The sequence below is a fragment of the Panthera tigris genome, chromosome A1 (assembly GCF_018350195.1).
Source record: "Panthera tigris isolate Pti1 chromosome A1, P.tigris_Pti1_mat1.1, whole genome shotgun sequence".
NCBI classification, from domain to species: domain Eukaryota; kingdom Metazoa; phylum Chordata; class Mammalia; order Carnivora; family Felidae; genus Panthera; species Panthera tigris.
The window spans coordinates 111,962,984-111,983,608 of NC_056660.1; the positions used below are offsets into that span (position 1 = coordinate 111,962,984).

A 20,625-nucleotide genomic window follows, 5' to 3' on the forward strand; every position below is an offset into this window, starting at 1 on the left:
AGATGTAAAGTGATGTGTAGAGGGGCACCAGGGTGGCTCAGTGGGTTAAGCATCTGACTCTTGATCTTGGCTCAGGTTGTGATCTCAGGGTTGTGAGTTCAAGCCCCACGTTAGACACCTTGCTGGGCATGAAGCCTACTTAAAAAAAAATAATGTATAGAAATAAGTGGCTACGATATGCCTATGGCTAGATGAGGCTGACTGACTTGGTTCCAGGAGATACTTCAGGTTAAGATAGACCTCTTTCTCATTCCAGTGCTTCCTATAATGTGCTCTTACTGAAATTGAGACTACTAATGTATTTTCTTGGAGTGCCATCATTTATGATTTAGAAAATCTTGTTGATATAGTGTGGGGAAGTGTGGTTGTGCAGACCAGCAAACTCTGTCTTAATCCATGCAAGCTCCTCACCCTGTGACCAGTTTGACATACCTGAGGATATTGCTTTGCTGAAACTTTTTAATACCTTAACTAAAGTTTAACTCTCATTTGTTCACTCAATATTTGTGCATGTGTGTCTACCATTGTGCAACATTCTCTTCTTGTACCAAGAAAATAACTTCAGGCTTTTTCTTATTTTCAAGCAGAAAGGTAGCTAGTTTTAGAAGTAACAAAAATGCAGCCTGGATAGCTGGAAGTCATGTTTGTTAATCCTATGTATTGAAGACTAAGGAAATTTAAACAAACAAGCAAAACCCCTCAGATCCCATATGTAACAGAAAAATCAGAGAACCCTCAGAAATTAGTTGACAATCAAAAATCAGAGTGGCAATGAGTTGAAATAAAACACTATTTTCTATTTTGCACTCATCATGTTTTTATTTGGACACAAATTTCTTGAAAAGTAGGATATGCATCCACGTTTTTAAGAAGATGGTTTTCTATTTAGAAGATCAGGTCATCTGTCTTCTACTTAGAGATATGCAGTAGGATCACTCAAGTCACAGTTTTCAATATGTATATGGGATTGTATGCCAGGATGAACTTTCTGCAAGGGCAATACAGTTCCCAGTTTTTCTCCCTTCTTGATGGAACCTTTATATTTAATTGGCTTAATATGGAGCATTTTTATACAAAAACCTAAAAGAAAAGAAATTAAATTAGTTTTTATCTGGGTTTTAGTAGCCTTGAATCAGGAATTCAAAAAATAACAGAAATGGAAGAAAAGACCAAAAAAATGAGTTGATTGAACTCAATGAGGAAATTGAGGAAGATGACAGAATCATACCAGAAATGACTAAAATTACAAGATGCCGAAGGGAAAACAGATTCATATGAAAATTTAATAAAGACATTGAGGAATAACAGAAAAACGCTAGCTGAGAAAATTGAGACTATTAACATATTTTCTTGTTCTCACCCAGAACAATTTCAACTCTAAGACATATTCTTATAAAATGATGAGACTTTAAAGACAAATAAAAATGGACATAATTGGCACAAGATTGAAACTCTTACTAAATACCCAAAGAAAATAATTTTAAAGACAAAGACCCACCAAATAGATAGGTGGAGTTATTGTAATACTATCATCATAATGTAATATGACAATGTTGAGACCACATATATGAGTTATATCTATAAATGTTAACTCATCTGTTAAAAAAATGTTCCTACTAGCTTAAAAAGCAAAACCCAATTATATCTTATATACAGTAAAACACAACAGTTGAAAAAGGCAAAAAATAAGGGGCTGGAAAAAGATTTGTCAAGCAAATGGAAACAATAAGGAAAGCAAGGGTTATGATTCTGTTATCAGAGATTCGGATTCAGGACAAAAAGCATTGAAACGTAACAAAGGAGGACAATTTGTAATGCTAAATCCAATGAAGATACAGCATTTACAACCCCCTGCGCACTAAACACAAACCATCTATATAAGGCAGAGACTACTGGAGAAACAGGGAGAAATAGAAACACACTAGAAGATTTTAATACACATATCAGTGAAAACAGTCAAGTAGACAGAATTGTGCTGTCTGACATGGTAGCCACTAGCCACAAGTGGCCAGTCTGCACTTGAAATGTAGCTCATCTGAATTAAATGCACTTTGAGTATAAGATGCATGCTGGATTTTGAAGACAGTACAACAAAAGTAAAATATTAGTAATTTTTATGTTGCATTTTAAAATAATATTATAGACACTGAATTAAATAAAATATATTATTAAAATTAATTTTACCTATTTTTTAACTTTCTTAATGTAACTAGAAAATTTTAAATTATCTATGGTGACTTGTATTTCTGTTGAACATTGATGATTTAGAAGATCTAAACAAAACCAATATAATGTGTCTTACATGCATGTTAAACAATATGTGCACAATTTCAACCCTGCAAGCCAATGTGACAACTAATATAACAGTACAGGAAGAACTAAATAAATGGAGAATATAACATGTTAATTAATTAGAAGACTCATTACTTTTAAGATATCAGTTCTCGATTTCATCTGTGTAGTCAATGCAAACCCAAAGTCCCAGCAGAATTTTTGGTGGAAATTGATAAACTGATTGTTTTTTTAATGTACTTTTTAAAGTTTATTTATTTTGAGAGAGAGAGAGTGTGTGTGTGTGTGTGTGTAAGTGGAGGAGGGTCATAGAGAGTGGGAGAGAGAGAATCCCAAGCAGGCTCCACGCTGTCAGCCTGATGAAGAGCTCAAACTCATCAACCATGTGATCATGAGGCACTCTAGATCATTGAGCTGAGATCAAGAGTCAGAAGCTTAACTGACTGAGCCAACTAGATGCCCCTGATAAACTGATTTTGTAATATATTTGGAAATACACATGAGGAAGAATTGTCAAGGCAATCTGAAAGAATAAATTTGAAAGATTTATGTTATATCAAGATGTGTTTTTGGTTTTTAATATTTATTTTTAGAGAGAGGGAGTGCAAGTGGGGTAGGGGCAGAGAGAGAGAGAAAGAAAATCCCAAGAAGGCTCCGCACTGTCAGTGCAGAGCCCCACGTGGGGTTCAATCTCATGAACCATGAGACCATGACCTGAGCCAAAATCAAGAGTTGGACGCTTAACCAACTGAGCCACCCAGGCGCTCCCAAGATATTTTAAAGCTACAGTAATTAAGACAGTTGGATATTTGTGTAAGATCGACACATTGACCAATGAAATACAATAGAAAAATCAGAAACAAACCCATGTTTATTCAGACCATGACTTACCACAAAAGACTATACTGCATTAGAGTAGGGGGAAAAAATAGTCTTTTCAGCTTAATGGTACTGAGTCAGAAACTAATGTGAGAAAAAAAGATCTTGAACCGTATCTCATTCCTTACACAAAACCCAATTCCAAGTGGATTATAAATCTAAATATGAAAGATGAAGCAATAAAACTTACAGAAGAAAAAAATACTTTTATGACTTTATGATGAGCAAATGTGTCTTAAACAGGTAAAAACATGTTATCAATAAAGGAAAATACTACCAAATTGGACTAAAACAAAAATAAGAATTTTTGTTTATTAAAAGACAGCAAAAATAAAGTGTAAAGGTAACCCATGAAGTGGGAGAAGATATTTACAATACATAGATCTGACAGACGACTCATCTACAATATACAAAAAGCTCCTACGTGCCAATAAGAAAAATGCAGAAAACACAGGGAGAAATACTTGAATAGGCACCTCACAAAAGATAACATCCATGCTATCAATAAATACAAAAAGGTGCTCCGTTGCATTAGCCATCAGGAAAATGCAAGTTAAAGCCAATAATGACATGTCAGGTAAAGGGTTAATATCCAAAATCTATAAAGAACTTCTCAAATTCAAAACCCAAAAACAATCCAGTGAAGAAATGGGTGGAGGACATGAATAGACACTTTTCCAAAGAAATTAGATGGCTAACAGACTTGTGAAAAATATGGTCAACATCACTCATCATCAAGGAAATAAAAAACAAAACCACAATGAAATACTTCCTCATACCTGTCAGAATAGCTAAAATTAACAACTCAGGAAACAACATGTTGAAGAGGATGTGGAGAAAGGGGAACCCTTTTGCACTGTTGATGGGAATGCAAACTGGAGTAGCCACTCTGGAAAACAGAATGGAGGTTCCTCAAAAAATTAAAAGTAGGACTACCCTATGACCCAGAAGTTGCACTACTAGGTATTTATTTATCCAAAGGATACAAAAATGCAGATTCAAAGAGGCACATGCACCCCAATGTTCATAACAATGCTATTAAGAACAGTTAAACTTTTGAAAGAGTACAAATGTCTATTGACTGATGAATGGATAAAGAAGATGTGGTATATATATAATGGAATATTCAGTCATCAGAAACAATGAAATCTTGCCATTTGCAATAATATGGATGGAAGCAGAGTGTATTATGCTAAGCTAAATAAGTCCATCAGAGAAAGACAAATACCATATGATTTCACTTATATGTGGAATTTAAGAACTAAAACAGGTGAATATAGGGGAAGGGAAGAAAAAGTAAAGATAAAAACAGGGAGGCAAACCATAAGAAGCTCTTAACTATAAAGAAAAACAGGGTTGATGGAAGGAGGTGGGTGGGGGTTGGGCTAAATAGGTGATGGGTATTAAAGAGGGTACTTGTGATGAGCACTGAGTGTTTTATGTAAGTGATGAGTCACTGAATTCTACTCCTGAAACCAATACTACACTATATGTTAATTAACTTGGATCTAAATAAAAATAAATAAAGCCAATGAGATGCCACTATATACTCATCACAATGGCTGAAATGGGGGGGGGGCACTTGGGTGGCTCAGTCAGTTAAGTGTTCAACTCTTGATCTTGACTCAGGTCATGATCTCATGACTCATGAGTTTGAGTCTCGTGTTGGGCTCTGCACTGACAGTGTGGAGCCTGCTTGGGATTCTTTCTCTCCCTCTCTCTGCCCCTTCCCTGCTTGCACTCTCTCTCTTTCTCTCAAAATAAATAAACTTAAAAAAAAAAGAATTGCTGAAGTGGAAAGTTGGAAGATAGCACCAAGTATTGTGTATGGAGCAACTGGAACTGTTACACACTCCTCGTTGGAGTGTAAATTGGAAGCACTGCTTTGGAAAACACAGTAGCTGTTAGAGCAGAAGGTACATATGTACCAAGTGATCCAGCTCTTCCACTTGTACAACATTCTGCCATCAGTGAGTGTGCTGATTCCAATTATGCATTCTGAAACTGGGGAAATTACCAGAGAGTGGATTTGTGGACACACTGGGACCACTGTCAGATGGACCCTAATGAAAATCTACGTTGATCACCTGACCCTAGAAGCCTCTATTCTGACTGATTGGCCACATTGGCCTTTTGAGTGTCCAAGAATTAAGTCTCAGTTGTTGAGCAAGTGTCCAGTAGTCTCTGCGAAGCGCAATTCTTTCTTCTTCCCCAGTGTACAGCCATCCTGCTTAATGGTGGCAGTTCCCTTTGAGGACAGCTAGAAGTAAGGTTTATGGTATAAATTTTAGGCTGTGTGAACTAATCTTTGACAAAGCAGGAAAGAACATCCGATGGAAAAAAGACAGTCTCTTTAACAAATGGTGCTGGGAGAACTGGACAGCAACATGCAGAAGGTTGAAACTAGACCACTTTCTCACACCATTCACAAAAATAAACTCAACATGGATAAAGGACCTGAATGTGAGACAGGAAACCATCAAAACCCTAGAGGAGAAAGCAGGAAAAGACCTCTCTGACCTCAGCCGCAGCAATCTCTTACTCGACACATCCCCAAAGGCAAGGGAATTAAAAGCAAAAGTGAATTACTGGGACCTTATGAAGATAAAAAGCTTCTGCACAGCAAAGGAAACAACCAACAAAACTAAAAGGCAACCAACGGAATGGGAAAAGATATTTGCAAATGACATATCGGACAAAGGGCTAGTATCCAAAATCTATAAAGAGCTCACCAAACTCCACACACAAAAAACAAATAACCCAGTGAAGAAATGGGCAGAAAACATGAATAGACACTTCTCTAAAGAAGACATCCGGATGGCCAACAGGCACATGAAAAGATGTTCAACGTCGCTCCTTATCAGGGAAATACAAATCAAAACCACACTCAGATATCACCTCACGCCAGTCAGAGTGGCCAAAATGAACAAATCAGGAGACTATAGATGCTGGAGAGGATGTGGAGAAACGGGAACCCTCTTGCACTGTTGGTGGGAATGCAAATTGGTGCAGCCACTCTGGAAAGCAGTGTGGAGGTTCCTCAGAAAATTAAAAATAGACCTACCCTATGACCCAGCAATAGCACTGCTAGGAATTTACCCAAGGGATACAGGAGTACTGATGCATAGGGGCACTTGTACCCCAATGTTTATAGCAGCATTCTCAACAATAGCCAAATTATGGAAAGAGCCTAAATGTCCATCAACTGATGAATGGATAAAGAAATTGTGGTTTATATACACAATGGAGTACTACGTGGCAATGAGAAAGAACGAAATATGGCCCTTTGTAACAACGTGGATGGAACTGGAGAGTGTGATGCTAAGTGAAATAAGCCATACAGAGAAAGACAGATACCATATGTTTTCACTCTTATGTGGATCCTGAGAAACTTAACAGAAACCCACGGGGGAGGGGAAGGAAAAAAAAAAAAAAGAGGTGAGAGTGGGAGAGAGCCAAAGCATAAGAGACTCTTAAAAACTGAGAACAAACTGAGGGTTGATGGGGGGTGGGAGGGAGGGGAGGGTGGGTGATGGGTATTGAGGAGGGCACCTTTTGGGATGAGCACTGGGTGTTGTATGGAAACCAATTTGACAATAAATTTCATATATTGAAAAAAATAAATAAATAAAATTTAAAAAAAAATAAAAAATTTTAGGCTGTGTGACGGAGCCCTTCCTCAAAGGGGCTGAGCCTTGGTTTCTTTCAAGGGGCCCTGAGCTTGTGAACTGGTGCAAGTCTGGGGGTGGGAGGCAGTTTTGTGACCCAGTATGGTGATGATTGAAGTCACGATTTTGTTCATCAGACCTAGAGTGTTTCCATTTATACAAATCAAATCAGGCTTTAGTAGGCTGCCCGTTTGTTCAGTTCTTGGGTCACCATGATTAACTAGACAATGCCACAGATCTCTGTCCTTCAGATGAATCTGATGGCCTCTTCAGCTCTGCAGCCTGTTAGGTAACCATGCCAACCTTGGCCTTGCTTACTAAGTGGACTCCATCCAGTGGCAGCAGTTTCTCTTGTCATTTGGGTCCTATAGAGAATAGCCACCATGGAGCCCTTGAGGATGTGAGCTCCCTCACAAAGTGTTTCTTATGGTGGTGAGGGGAGTGTCCTCAGGGCCCGTTTCTGACAGGAATGCACATTTGTGTTCATTAAAAGACACATGCAGGAAAGTTCATGGAATTTTCATAATTGCCTGAAACTCAACACTACCCAGATGTCCATTTAGAGAAGAATGATTACGTAGATGAAGATCTATGCAGAGAATCAAGCCCTCTACATCAACGAGAATGAAGGAACTAGAACGACACATACAAGTAAACAGTAAGCCCAATACCTGGAGTACTGGGTGACCCAGCTTAACCTAGAACATAGAAGCCTTTGAAAATATTTTCCAGCCAACTTTTGCAGGAATGCCAACATCTTTGAATTGTAGGATTTTGATGAATGAAAGTATTTATTTATTATAGTAGATACTGTTGAAAGTGACCTTGTTTGTAGACTATTAGGCAAAACCACATGGGCCACAAGAAGAAAGCCCTTCAGTCAGCTGTGGGGTTAGGTAGAGTGTGTCCATAAAGAAAATGATTTCAGAGGAAGAGGTGGAATGTATTTGAAAATGCATCTAGCTGTTTTAGTTTGGTACCCTATGGCCTTTGTATTCTAGATGTTACTATTTTGAAGGACGTATGACACTTCGGCATATGGCATGTGCATTAAATAAATAAGCATCAAACATTTCCAGCATGTGCCCCAGGTATAGACAGCACCTCTCACCTCTTCCAGATATCCGAACTCCATTATTAATGGCATTTTTGTTCTTATAAGGTTTCTCCTGGCCTACAATCGTTCCAGTGAAAGGCGCATACACAGTCGATCCATCAGAGCACAAGACGTCCACACCCTGGTGAGGCCTATGATTTCTAAAATGTAAATAAGAATGAACAGACTGAGGAAACTGTCCTAGGAACTTTATTGCCCAGAAACGTGGTGTTAGCCCACTGTTCCCAGACTAGGATATCAAACCCTGAAACTGCCACACCATATTGGGAGGTCCCAGGTTTCCTCACTCTCTTTAGCACAATTTTAACCTCCTTTCCTACAGGTAGTAATAACCATATTGTAAAGATTAAAGTCTTTAGGATAGTATTTGGTATATGGAGAGCCTTTAAGAATTCATTAGCTATTATTGTTACATGGCATTTTGGGGAAATGAGACAATCTATGTAAGTAAATTTTTAAAACCTATTTATTCTTTTGAAGTTTATTTATTTTGAGAGAGAGAGAGAGCTCAGGGGAGGGGCAGAGAGAGAGGGAGAGAGAATCCCAAGCAGGCTCCATGCTGTCAGTACAGAGCCTGATCCAGGACTTGATCCCCTGAACTGTGAGATCATGACCTGAGCTGAAATCAAGAGTCAGACAGTTACCTGACTGAGCCACCCAGGGGTCCATATGTAAGTAAATGTTTAAAAGATTTTTTTAACGTCTATTTATTATTGAGAAACAGAGAGAGACAGAGCATGAGCATGGGAGGGGCAAAGAGAGAGGAAGACACAAATCCGAAGCGGGCTCCAGGCTCCGAGCTGTCAGCACAGAGCCCGACTTGGGGCTCAAACTCACAAACCGTGAGATCATGACCTGAGCTGAAGTCAGACACTTAACCGACTGAGCCACCCAGGTGCCCCCATATGTAAGTAAATTTTATAGATATGTGACTCTTCACCCCTTCAAGACCAGTTGTAAAAGAGTTATCTCTTTGTGGAAACCTATCGTAAAAGAATCATATGTTACCCTCATCTTATTTTTGTCTCAGTGACCAGAAGTTGTCATAAACAACATTTTTTGTATATGGTATTTTAATACAGTGAGTGATACCTCCTGAGTTTATTAAAGTGGGTCAAGAACAAACACAAAATTATCCCAGATTGTGAGATTTCTTGAAGTTGTCTCTGAAAATCCTCACTGTTGTTTACATTCACTCTTTCCAGCCCCCTCTCCCTTCTAATAGGCTAGCACCTGAAAAATCCAATTTGTGAGGATTGTTAGAATTGTGTATAAAGCAACACTGAGTGGGATTCCAAGTGAAAAACCAGTAAATTATTGTAGAAGTCAGGTGCATACACACTTTCGGGTATGAACAAATTAAGTCTTAATTCTGGCAATTGAGCGGCCATTTTTCCATATTTCCCACCTCAACCCTGCTGCTCCAGGTATTTGAGGCTGCTTTGTAAGTAGCATTTGTTTAAGTGAGAGCTCCACTATAATTAGGATGGAGATCGATGATGCAATTGGACACATGGCTATTTCATCAGAGAGTGGCACCCCTAAGGTGGTGCTGTGCATTATTGAAAATTCACAAATGTGTCCCTTATTGTTTAGAAGAAATGGCCTGTCGAGGGCCAGCCTCTGATGTTGAACTCCCACATCCTGGGTCAGTAACATCATGGTGTGATGGCAAGAGGAACCAAAAGTGTGAATCGTTATGCAGCTTTTCCCACCTCCAGCTGTGGTGGACAGGTGCCTTAACCCTTCATACCTCAGTTCAAGTCCCTCTTGAATAAAATGTGATAGTAATGTTGATTTTCACCTTGGAAAAACCAGGTGGGTAACACTGAGAAGGAAAACACTGCATTTGCTCCCCTTTCTCTTTATTACATGCTTTATCCCCAATTCAGAGGCTATCCTTGAAACAGAGGTCTCGAAAGTTGCTCTAAAGATAGTAGTCCAGCTGGTTTCATCATTGTGTCCTGCTGTTAAAGGGAGATGACCGTGAGTGTTTGAGGCAAGGACACTAAGCAAAGAGGTTAAGAACCAAAAGAATTTATGGTTATTTGTGAAACCCCATACCTTTGAGCAGTATACTGGCCACAACCATGCCTGTCACATGTCCTGATCTCATTGGAAGACTTGCCAGCACAGATACTAGCCCATGGTCCAGCCAGAGCTAAAAAAGAGAAACATGACAAGCAGATTTCCTGACCTCACATATTTCCAGTCTCTTTTTACCTTGTCAGTCTCCTGGTAGCTTCAACGCTTCTGTTTTCACTATAGTTTTTCTCTAACTTTCTATATTTTATGGGCAGGTGTTCCTTTAATTCCTGATTCGGGTGTAAAGTTCGCTTTTTCCCTTACCATAAAATTCTGTCTTATGACATACACCGTATTTGTAAATGTGTTTATTTATAAGCATTAATCTCCATCATTACAGTTTGTTTCATATTATCAACTAATAAATGCCCTAAGTTATGATTCTCAAACTTTCTTTGCTTATTACTTGGGACTGCTGTGTTTAGGTTAAGCAAAAATAATCAAACAGCATGGTGCCAAGAAATAATTCAAGAAATTTTAAAGTAACTTTGAGATGTTCCTTTATCGTTAGTCCTAAAAATCAAATCCAAGAAAATGTATGAACTGAAGAAGCAAACTCTGAACTAGCAAAGCAGACTCTGAACTAAATAGATCTCTTTTCTGTCTGCAAACATGGAAGAGGGAGATTCTTAGAAATAAGAACATGTTGGACCAATTTAGCCTAGAGTGGAGGGAGAAGACAAGGGAAGGGAGTAGAAATAATTATATGAAAAATTGTGAAGTAGTAAAACATGGAGGAAGGGCTGGCTCTCTCAGTGTATTTTGTGCACACTTGTTTTAGGTGCATCTTCTCTTTAGTATATGCTAAATTGAGATAAATGCTCAATTGAATTAAATTTCCCAGATTTCCAATGTTAACGTTCACAGAGAGGTGTAGTTAGCCAACTCATCCTTTCACTTCAGAATAAACTAACAAAACAGAAGCAAAAGCAAGAACCAGCTAATTTGATTGTTGATTTTCGTCAAAGATATTTTACTATTCATTAATATATGTGCTGTGAGAGGAACAACAGAATATGGCCATTTAAGTTTATATGGCTGTTTAAGTATATTCTTTAATATATTTTTTAGAAGATGGGCTTCAAATGTCTTATACCTTTGAGCCACACTTCAAGTCAACATCTTGATCAAGATACAATACCATCACTTTGGCAGCTAGTATTTATCCTGGGGAATTGAGGCAGATATTAGGTGATTTATTAGCATATTCATTTTTCCTCTCCTGCTGTGATGGTTAAGAGAGCGAGAGTTCCCTTTGCCATAATCCACGCCAGTCGCTGCATAAGGAATTCTCCAAATCAAATTCTTATACAAACTTCTTATTTTCTAATTATGTTCCAATTAAACCCTAGGCCAAGATTAATAGACTTTCCTTAAAGTCCTCTATTCCACTTTTATGATTCCCTTGTTCAAGAAGGACAGCATTCAGGTGGAAGTCAGGAGAAGTCCCCCTTTCCCCTGTATTCTTCTTCCTAGTCCATTTTCAGTAGTCAAACACACACATTTCTCTTGTGGTTGTGATATTCCTGACTTTTGAATCTATTACTGAAATCCATTTTTTAAAATTAGCCGAGATTCTCAAATTGTTTTTTGGACTTACCAGTCGAAATGAAGACAGCAAAAAGGAGGACTTCTGTGGAAAACATTTGGCTTTTGCTTTCCTTGTGATGTTTCTTTCTCTGATAATTGGAATTGCCCCCACACTCTTTGAAGAATAGCCAAGGTTGAATTATGTAGCCTTGGAATTCTGCATCATTCAGGTCTTTCGTTTACTGTGAGACACACACAAAAACAAGAATGAAGCAAGTCAAAGTCAAATATTCCCTGGGTAGCTATTTGGTTCACATGTAGGGCCTATGTAAAATTGTTTGATCTGAAGAAGGAGTTAATTTTATTGGAAATGCTGACTAAACATTAACAGAAAGTGATAAGGTAGCTGACTGTCTTCTGGGCTGCAACTTCATGAATGGCTGCGTACATAGGAAAAATACAAAAATATGCACAGATTAATTTTAAGATAATAGGTACCTCTCAGGAAGGAGGGAAATAGAATTGTGGAGGACTCTACAGAGTGCTTAAACTCTAAAATACTTAGTAAAAATGTGAGAAGGAAACATGTGAAAGTATTTGTTAATTATTAGAGGTAGATACATGGCTATTTGTTATATGAGTCTCTGTGCTTTTCTATATTTTTCAACAAATAGACACTATTTCTGTGTATTAGCATCTCTTTCTTGTTATGCTTAATATTATATGAGGCCTTGGGATTTTCTACAGAAACATCCCCCTTTAAATAATTTGTCAGTAGCTGTGGGAGACTGAGATTGTGACCCCAGTTCTTTTTACCCTTCCCTGAATCCACACCCTTCCCATGACTCTAAGGAGGCAGAAGGCCTTTCAAACTTTTGGTATGTGTTTCAGCTATATGACATGCTGTGACCGATCAAAGGAGACACAAGTGACAGTTCGTGAGTACAGCCTGAGCCCTACGGGGTGTCGTGTCTTTCGCCTTCTTGTGTTCTGCCTTGGCCATGCAGAGAGCCCTCCCAGACTAACCTGCTGGCCCCAGGAAGAGAGTAAAAGTCCCGTGGAACAGAGTCACTGTAGCCAAGCCACACTAACTGAAGCCAGCCTAGCACACCCCTTAATTTATAGTAGAAAATCATCAGCTCTCACAATTATTGAACAGAGTAAACGCCATGGTGTTCAAAGAAATACTACAGGAGTTGAAGCAAATATAAGCTAACTAACCCAACAGTTGTTTGAAAGGCTGGCTAATGCCCCTTTTGAAGTGGTAGGAGGCACTGTCACTGTTCTCTTGTGTATCGTCCGTGACTGTAAGGAGTGTTGAGGTGGTTGCCGCTTGCTAGAGATCTTGCGATGAGAAACTCTGACCTATTCACAGTTTTGCATAAGACCTTTATCTTCTCTGAGCTCTACTTCCTCATAAGGAAATGTGTGTGGAAGTAAGGTGACTTGTTGGGCTACAGTTACTGAAGGGCATTTAACTTTTGCAAGACAAGCTCAACTATCAGCATTAAATTGACCTCTCATTTCTCCCCCATGCTTTGACTGTTTTACTTTTCTTAGCACTTTCACCAAAGCCAGAGGGAACCTGGAGGAAGAGGAGAAATTCAAACTGGCTATAATTTAGCTTTGAGGGCAGTGGTGCTAAAGTCTACTTCCGGCATCGAGATTAACTAAAAGTTACTTGCCTCTTTCACCACATCATTCTCCCATCTAGTTAGAAGAGTTTGAGGTAAAATTACATGAGAGCTCATGCAATTGCAAGACTCAGATTGTTTCTTCCTCTTGCCCCGGCTTCTCTGTACCTGTCTCCTGCTTCCTCTGAGATGGGTAGTTCAATACCAGAGTGAGAGGGTTGGCTGTATTCCAGGAGCCAATGAACAAATTGCTTATGATAAAAACCACTGAATCGTATGCTTTTCTCTGATTAGCCAAAGAAAGCACTTGATTTTCTTCTCTCAGGGCTATTGTATCCTTTTGTTAATAGTTTCTTAATTGATTTTTAAGAAGTAGCTATATTACAGAACACTAAATCACAGAAGAGTTGAAGTTTTGGGTATGTCTGAGTGCTTCCATTTGGGAACAATTTACATGAAACCTTTTTGGTTTTCCTTAACTGTGGGAATAGTGGGCTAGAGGGTGAAGATATAATTTCTTTGGTAGCTTTGATCTTTGATTTGCTCTGCAGTTTGGAGGCCTTTGTGAAAGAGAGGAGGCCAGCGTGCTTTGCAAAGGGTTGTTGGCCTGGGGACCTGACCAAACGCACTGGCTCCTTCCTTCTGTGTTTCACTAAAATGAACCTACCTAGAAATAGCATGCTGTGTTAAGCTACTGATTTATTAAACAAATGCCTTCAGAAATCTGAAATTAGTCCAGAACTGCTCTGCTAAAGTCTGTCCTAGTCATGATAAGAATGAAGAAGGCATTAAATACAAGTTGTGGCCAGTAGAGCCTTAGCCTCATGATGAGGCCTTGTGTGTCACTTTCCATCTCTGATTTTAGAATGCCGAATGAACATTTAAATCCATTCTTCCTTCTCCTACCCCCTTCCCCTCACTCCTGCCACCCCCCACAAATCCTCTGTGCGGACAGACAACGGTAACAATTGCAAGTATGACACATTAGTCACCACAGGTTTGGGAAGTGCAGTTAGCAAAGGGGAGGGGTTTGATTTCAAAAATCATTTTATTTTTATTTATGTATTTATTTTATTTCTTTTTATTTTTCTTTTTAAATTTACTTTTAATGTTTATTTTTGAGAGAGAGAGAGTGCGCATACGAGTGTGGAAGAGGGGCAGAAAGAGACGGAGACACAGAATCCGAAGCAGGCTCCAAGCTCTGAAGTGTTAGCACAGAGCCCGACTTGGGGCTCAGACCCACAAACCATGTGATCATGACCTGAGCCAAAGTTGGACACTTAACCGACTGAACCACCCAGGATCCCCCCCAAAATAATTTTAATATGGAGAATCATTCCTAAGTTTTCCAATCTATGGGGCAGTTGACTTATCCTAGAAAACAGGAACTTGAAGCATTTTCTAATAAGCCATTTACTTTTTCACTCATAGGATAATGGGGGGGGGGGAGGGGACAGATTGTGATTCCTAAAACCGGCATTAGATTTTATTTGCTTTTTTTTTTTAATGTTTTATTTATTTTTGACAGAGAGAGAGAGCATAAGCGAGGGAGGGGCAGAGAGAGAGGGAGACACAGAATCTGAACCAGGCTCCAGGCTCTGAGCTGTCAGCACAGAGCCCAATGTGGGACTCGAACACACACACCACGAGATCATGACCTAAGCGGAAGTCGGACGCTCAACCGACTGAACCACCCAGGCGCCCTGGATTTTATTTGCTTTAAAATAAGTTGTAAACTACTGAAAAGGGAAAATTCTCTTTATGAAATGTAGACATACAACACAACTTTGTGTCATGTCTAACACAGTATTTCAAGGTTAGAGGGATGTGGCCAGGAGGTTTGCTGACTAGAGGCTTCTGAGGGAACATTGTGTCAGAGTGGCAACTGTGAAGTGCAGGTACCATTACTTTCCTGCCTACATCCAAGGCAGACATTACTCATCAAGCACGGTCATCTGTCAAACTCTACTCAGATGTGTCCTCATGATCTTGCTCCTCACAGAGTCTTTCCCAACTGGGAAAGCATCTTGATTAATATCTACTTCTCAGGGCACCTGGGTGGCTCAGTCGGTTATGCGTCCAACTTTGGCACAGGTCATAATTTCACAGTTCGTGAGTTCAAGCCCTCCTTGGGCTCCGTGGTGACAGCTCAGAGCCTGGAGCCTGCTTCAGATTCTGTGTCTCCCTCTCTCTCCACCCCTCCCCTGCTCACGTGCTCATGTGCGCGCGCTCTCTCAAAAATAAACATTAAAAAAATTACAAATAAAAATAAAATAAAATCTACTTGTCATTCTTGATTGAGGTAAATTTATCTTAATCCAGAGTCTGCTCTTATTTATTTTATTTTATTTTACTTTATTTATTTATTTATTTATTTTTTAATTGTATTTGTATTTTTTTTCAGTATCCCAGACTCAGACACAGGCAGGGTGAGTGACTCAAATTCATCAAGTTACTGGAAGATAAATGAACACAGAGGTAGATAGATAAGTAGGTATTACTTTCATTGGAGGTGATTCCTCTCTACTGAGGGGTTGTACTCCCTTCTTGATGTTGGAGCCCTCGGAGAAGTGGTTTGATCAATTTGGAATGAGAACAGTAAGAGATAAAGAATTTTAAGGGCTTTTCCAACCAACTATGTGGAATCTTTTAAATTTTTTCCTCTTGATTAAATGGACTAGAAAACATGTCCCTCTTGAGTGACACCAAATGCACCCATGAACCTCTGTCTCTTTGATTCCCTTTCTGGCACCCTAAGCCCATGTTTTTCAACTGGGAGTACCTGGATGTAGGCCAGGTAACACAAAAGCAGTGACACTTGATATCTATTTTTTTAGGTTTTGGGAGTGGGGCGAGAAGAAGAGGAATAACCATTATTTATTTACTATAGTAAGTGTGTGTTTTTTTTTATATCTGCTGACATATTAAATCTTTTTTAAATTAATATTTAATTTATATATTATAAAATTTACCCTTTTAAATTTTGTAAAATTTATTTTAAATTAAATAAAACCCTTTTTTAGTCTGTTTACAAAAATCACACAAATATTACCAGAACTTTTGTCACCCCCAAGTGAAAAACCATACACGTTAGTAACCACTTCCCATTCCTACTATCCCCAGCTCCTGGCACCTGTTGATCTACTTTTCCTCTTTTTGAATTTGCCTATTCTGGACATTTCATATAAATGAAATCCTTCAATATGTGGCCTTTCCTGTCTGGTTTCTTTCACTTAACATAATGTGTTCAGGGTTCATCCATGTTGTAATATGTATCAGAACTTTATTCCTTTTTATGATTGGATAATAGTCCAGTGCATGAACATACTACATTGTTTAGTTGATGGGTATTTGGAAGGTCTCCACTTTTGGCTATTATGAATAATGCTGTTATAAACAATCAGCTACAAGCTTTTGTGTGGCCATGTGTCTTCAGTTCCCTTGGGTCTGTCCCTAGGAGTGGAATTGCTGTGTATCCAAAACAGGTGCATCAGTTTACATTTGCACCAACAATGCATGAAAGTTCCATCTTCTCCATGTCTTTACCAATGCTTGTTATTATCTCTTTTTGTTTTTTTAATGTTTATTTCTGAGAGAGAGACAGAGTGCAAGTGGGGGAGGGCCAGAGAGAGAGGGAGACACAGAATCTGAAGCAGGCTCCAGGCTCTGAGCTGTCAGCACAGAGCCCGAGGGGGCCATGAGGTCATGACCTGACATGAAGTTGGTTGCTCAACTGACTGAGCCACCCAGGTGCCCCTTATTATCTCTCTTTTTAATTATAGCTATTCTAGGGGATACAAAGTGGTATCTAATTGTGGTTTGGATTTGAATTTCTCTCATAACCAGTGAGGTTGAACACCTTTATGTGTGCTTATTGCCCATTTGTATATCTTCCTTGGAGAAATGTCTTATTTAAATCTTTTGCCAAGTTTTCAATTGAGTCATTTAACCTTTTATTGTTGAGTTGTAAGAGTTATTTTTTATCTTCTAGGTACTAGTCTTTGTCAGATATATGATTTCCAAATATTTGGTTTCACCGTATGTGTTGTCTTTTCACTTTCTTGATGGTGTTCTTTGAAGGTCAGAAGTTTTTAATTTTAATGAAGTTTACTGTGTTTTTTTTCCTTTGGCTGCTGGTGTTGCAGGTGTCATATCTAAAAAATCATTTTCTGATCCAAGGTCATGGAGATTTATGCCTTTATTTTATTCTAAGAGTGTTAAATTTTACATTTAGGTCTTTGATTCATCTTGAGTTAATTTTTATATATGGTGTGAAGTAGGGGTTCCAAATTTATCTTTTTGTATGTAGCTATCTGGTTTTTCTAGCACCATTTGTTAAAAAGACATATCATTTCCCTCCTGTAATTTTGTTTTATTTATTTTTATTTATTTAATTTTGTTTTATTAAAAAAGTTTTTTAACGTTTATTCATTTTTGATAGACAGACACAGAACGCAAGTGGGGGAGAGGCAGAGAAAGAGGGAGACACAGAATCTGAAGGAAGCCTCAGGGGCTCTGAACTGTCAGCACAGAGCCTGGTGCAACGCTCGAATCCACGAACTGTGAGATCATGACCTGTGCTGAAATGAGACATTTAACTGACTGAGCCATCCAGGAACCCCTCATGTAATTTTATTTTCTGTACCCTTGTTGGAATTCTGTACTCTTGATTCTGTTTCATTGATCTATATGTCTGCACCATGCCAATAATGCACAGACTTGGCTATGCTTTCTAGTAAATTTTGAAATCAGGAAGTATGAGTCTTCCAACTTTTTATTTTCAAAAATTGTTTTGGTTATTCTGGATTCTTTGTATTTTCATATGAATTTTACAATCAGCTCGTCAGTTTCTGGAAAAAGACTGACAGGTGGCTGAAATTTTGATAGAGATTGAGTTGAAGCTGTAGATCTGTCTGGGAAGTATTGTCATCTTAATGATATTAACCCCCCAAGTTTTTTTTTAATTTTTTAAATGTTTATTTATTTATTTATTTTTTTAATTTTTTTTAATGTTTATTTTTGAGACAGAGAGAGACAGAGCATGAACGGGGGAGGGTCAGAGAGAGGGAGACACAGAATCTGAAACAGGCTCCAGGCTCTGAGCAGTCAGCACAGAACCTGACGCGGGGCTTGAACTCACAGACCGCAAGGTCATGACCTGAGCCGAAGTCAGACGCCTAACCGACTGAGCCACCCAGGCGCCCCAATGTTTATTTATTTTTAGGAGAGGGAGAGAGACAGAGCCTGAGTGGGGGAAGGGTAGAAAGAGGGAGACAAAGAATCTGAAGCAGCCTCCAGGCTCTGAGCTGTCAGAGAAGAGCCTGATGTGGGGCTTGAACTCACAGACCATGAGATCATGACCTGAGCCGAAGTCAGACACTCAACCGACTGAGCCACCCAGGCTCCCCTCCCCAGGTTTTGAACATTTATTTCGGTCCTCTTTAATTTATTTCAGTGAGTTTTGTAGTTTTCAAGATATACATCTTATACTTCATTTGTTAAATGTATTACTAAGTATTTTATGGTTTTTGCTGCTCTTACAAATGGAATTTTTTTAAACTTTGTTTTAAATGTTTATTCATTTTTGAGAGACAGAGAGAGACAGAGCGCGAGTGGAGGAGGCACAGAGAGAGGGAGAGACACCGAATCTGAAGCAGGCTCCAGACTCTGAGCTGTCAGCACAGAGCTCTATGTGGGGTCGAACTCACCAACTGTGAGATTATGGCCTGAGCCAGAGTCATATGCTCAACTGCCTGAGCCACCCAGGTGCCCCAAATGGAATTGTTTTCTTAATTGCATTCTCATATTGTTCCTTCCTAGTGCATGGAAATGCAACTGCTTTTTGTATATATATCTTCTGTCGTACAATTTTGCCAAATTAATTTATTAGCTCTAAGAGTTTTCATTTTTTTGATGGATTCCTTAGATTTTTTTTTGATATACAAGCTTATATCATCTGCAAATAGGCCTTTCTATTCCCCTGTTCCTCATTACTACCTTCTTTTGTGTGCAGTAGATATTTTCTAGTGTACCTTTTATTTCCGTGTCATTTCTTTTACCATATATTTTTCAGTTCTTAATGGTTACCCTGGTAATTAAAACTTAACTTTAACAGTCTAATTCAGATTAATACCAACTGAACTGCAATAATATACAAAAAGTTTCCCCCATATAGCTCCATTCTGTCACTCCTCTTCTTTGCTTTGTCATACAAATTATACCTGTATCTATTGTGTACTCATCAACACCCAGATTTAGAATTATTGCTTTATTCACCTATGTAGTTACTTCACTGGTACTTTTTATTTATTTATTTTTGTATGGGTTTGAGTTATTATTTAGTGTCCTGTCATTTCTGCCTGAAGGACTTTCTTAGCATTTCCTGTAGAGCAGGTCTTTTAGCAACAAATTCTCTCCAGTTTTGATTATCTGCAAATATCTTAACTTCTTCATTTTTGAAGGATAGTTTTGCCAGTTGTAGAATTCTTATTTAGCAGGTGTTTTTCTTTCGGTACTTTCAGTTTTGTTTTGTTTTTGTTTTGTTTTCTGTACTATGTCCTCCCAATGCCTTTTGGCCTCCACAGTTTCTGATGATAAATCAACTGTTAGCCTCCTTGAGAATTCCTTGTATGTGATGGTTGCTTTCAAGATTCCGTTTTTGCCTTTGTCTTTTGATTGTTTGAGTATGATGTGTCTGGTCTTTGAGTTTTTGAGTTTTCCTTACCTAGATTTTGTTGAGCTCCTTAGTTGTGTACATTAATGTTTTTCATCAGATTTGAGAAGTTTCCAGCCATTATTTCTTTAGATATTCTTTCTGCCTTTCTCTTTCTCTCTCCTGTCCTTCTGGGACTCTGTTATGCATATATTGGTATTCTTGAGGATACTGCACAGGTCTCTGAGCCTCTGTTCATTTGTCTTTATTATTATTATTATTATTGTTTCTGAGACTAGGTAATCTTAATAGACCTATCTTCAAGTTTGCTGATTCTTTCTTCTCCCTTCAGGTGTTGAGCCTCTCTAGAGATTTTTTTAAAATTTCAGTTATTGTGTTTTCCAGCTGTAGAATGCATTTTATATATGCATACATTTTATAAACGTATATAAAATTTCTGTCACTTTATTGAAATTCTCTATTTGGTGAAACATTGTTTTCATACTTTCCTTCAGTTCTTTATAAATGATTTCTTTTAGTTCTTTGAGCATATTTAAAATACTGACTTATAATCTTTGTCTAGCCTGTGCAGCATCTGCTTTTCCTAATGACAACATCTATTGGCTGCTCTCTGTGCTGAGTCCTCATATAAAATTGTGTGGCTTTTTCTGATTGTCAGAGCCTTGACTCCCATGGGAAGTGCTTGTACCTGTATAAAATGTAAATGTCCTCTCTCTTTATTTGTACTGTGTGCTAAGGACAAAGGAT

At 38.5% G+C, this 20,625-nt stretch overlaps 1 protein-coding gene across 1 annotated transcript; it reads right to left on the reverse strand.

Annotated features, from left to right (window-relative positions):
* Positions 1 to 807: 807 nt before the first annotated feature.
* LECT2 (leukocyte cell derived chemotaxin 2) lies at positions 808 to 11,848 on the reverse strand. Its single transcript, XM_007077836.3, has 4 exons — positions 11,642 to 11,848; positions 10,021 to 10,117; positions 7,951 to 8,096; positions 808 to 1,080 (listed from the first exon to the last, which is right to left on the reverse strand). Exons 1-4 carry the CDS (start codon positions 11,685 to 11,687, stop codon positions 914 to 916), a joined length of 456 nt encoding a protein of 151 aa, XP_007077898.1. The 5' UTR covers positions 11,688 to 11,848; the 3' UTR covers positions 808 to 913.
* Between the last annotated feature and the right edge of the window lie 8,777 nt (positions 11,849 to 20,625).

Coding starts and splice junctions, on each gene's coding strand:
- LECT2 (XM_007077836.3), bottom strand. CDS start 11,687: ATGTTTTCCACAGAAGTCCTCCTTTTTGCTGTCTTCATTTCGACTG. Junction 8,097..10,020: donor GGCCAGTATACTGCTCAAAG/GTATGGGGTTTC, acceptor TTTACATTTTAG/AAATCATAGGCCTCACCAGG. Junction 1,081..7,950: donor AGTTCGGATATCTGGAAGAG/GTGAGAGGTGCT, acceptor CTTTTCTTTTAG/GTTTTTGTATAAAAATGCTC.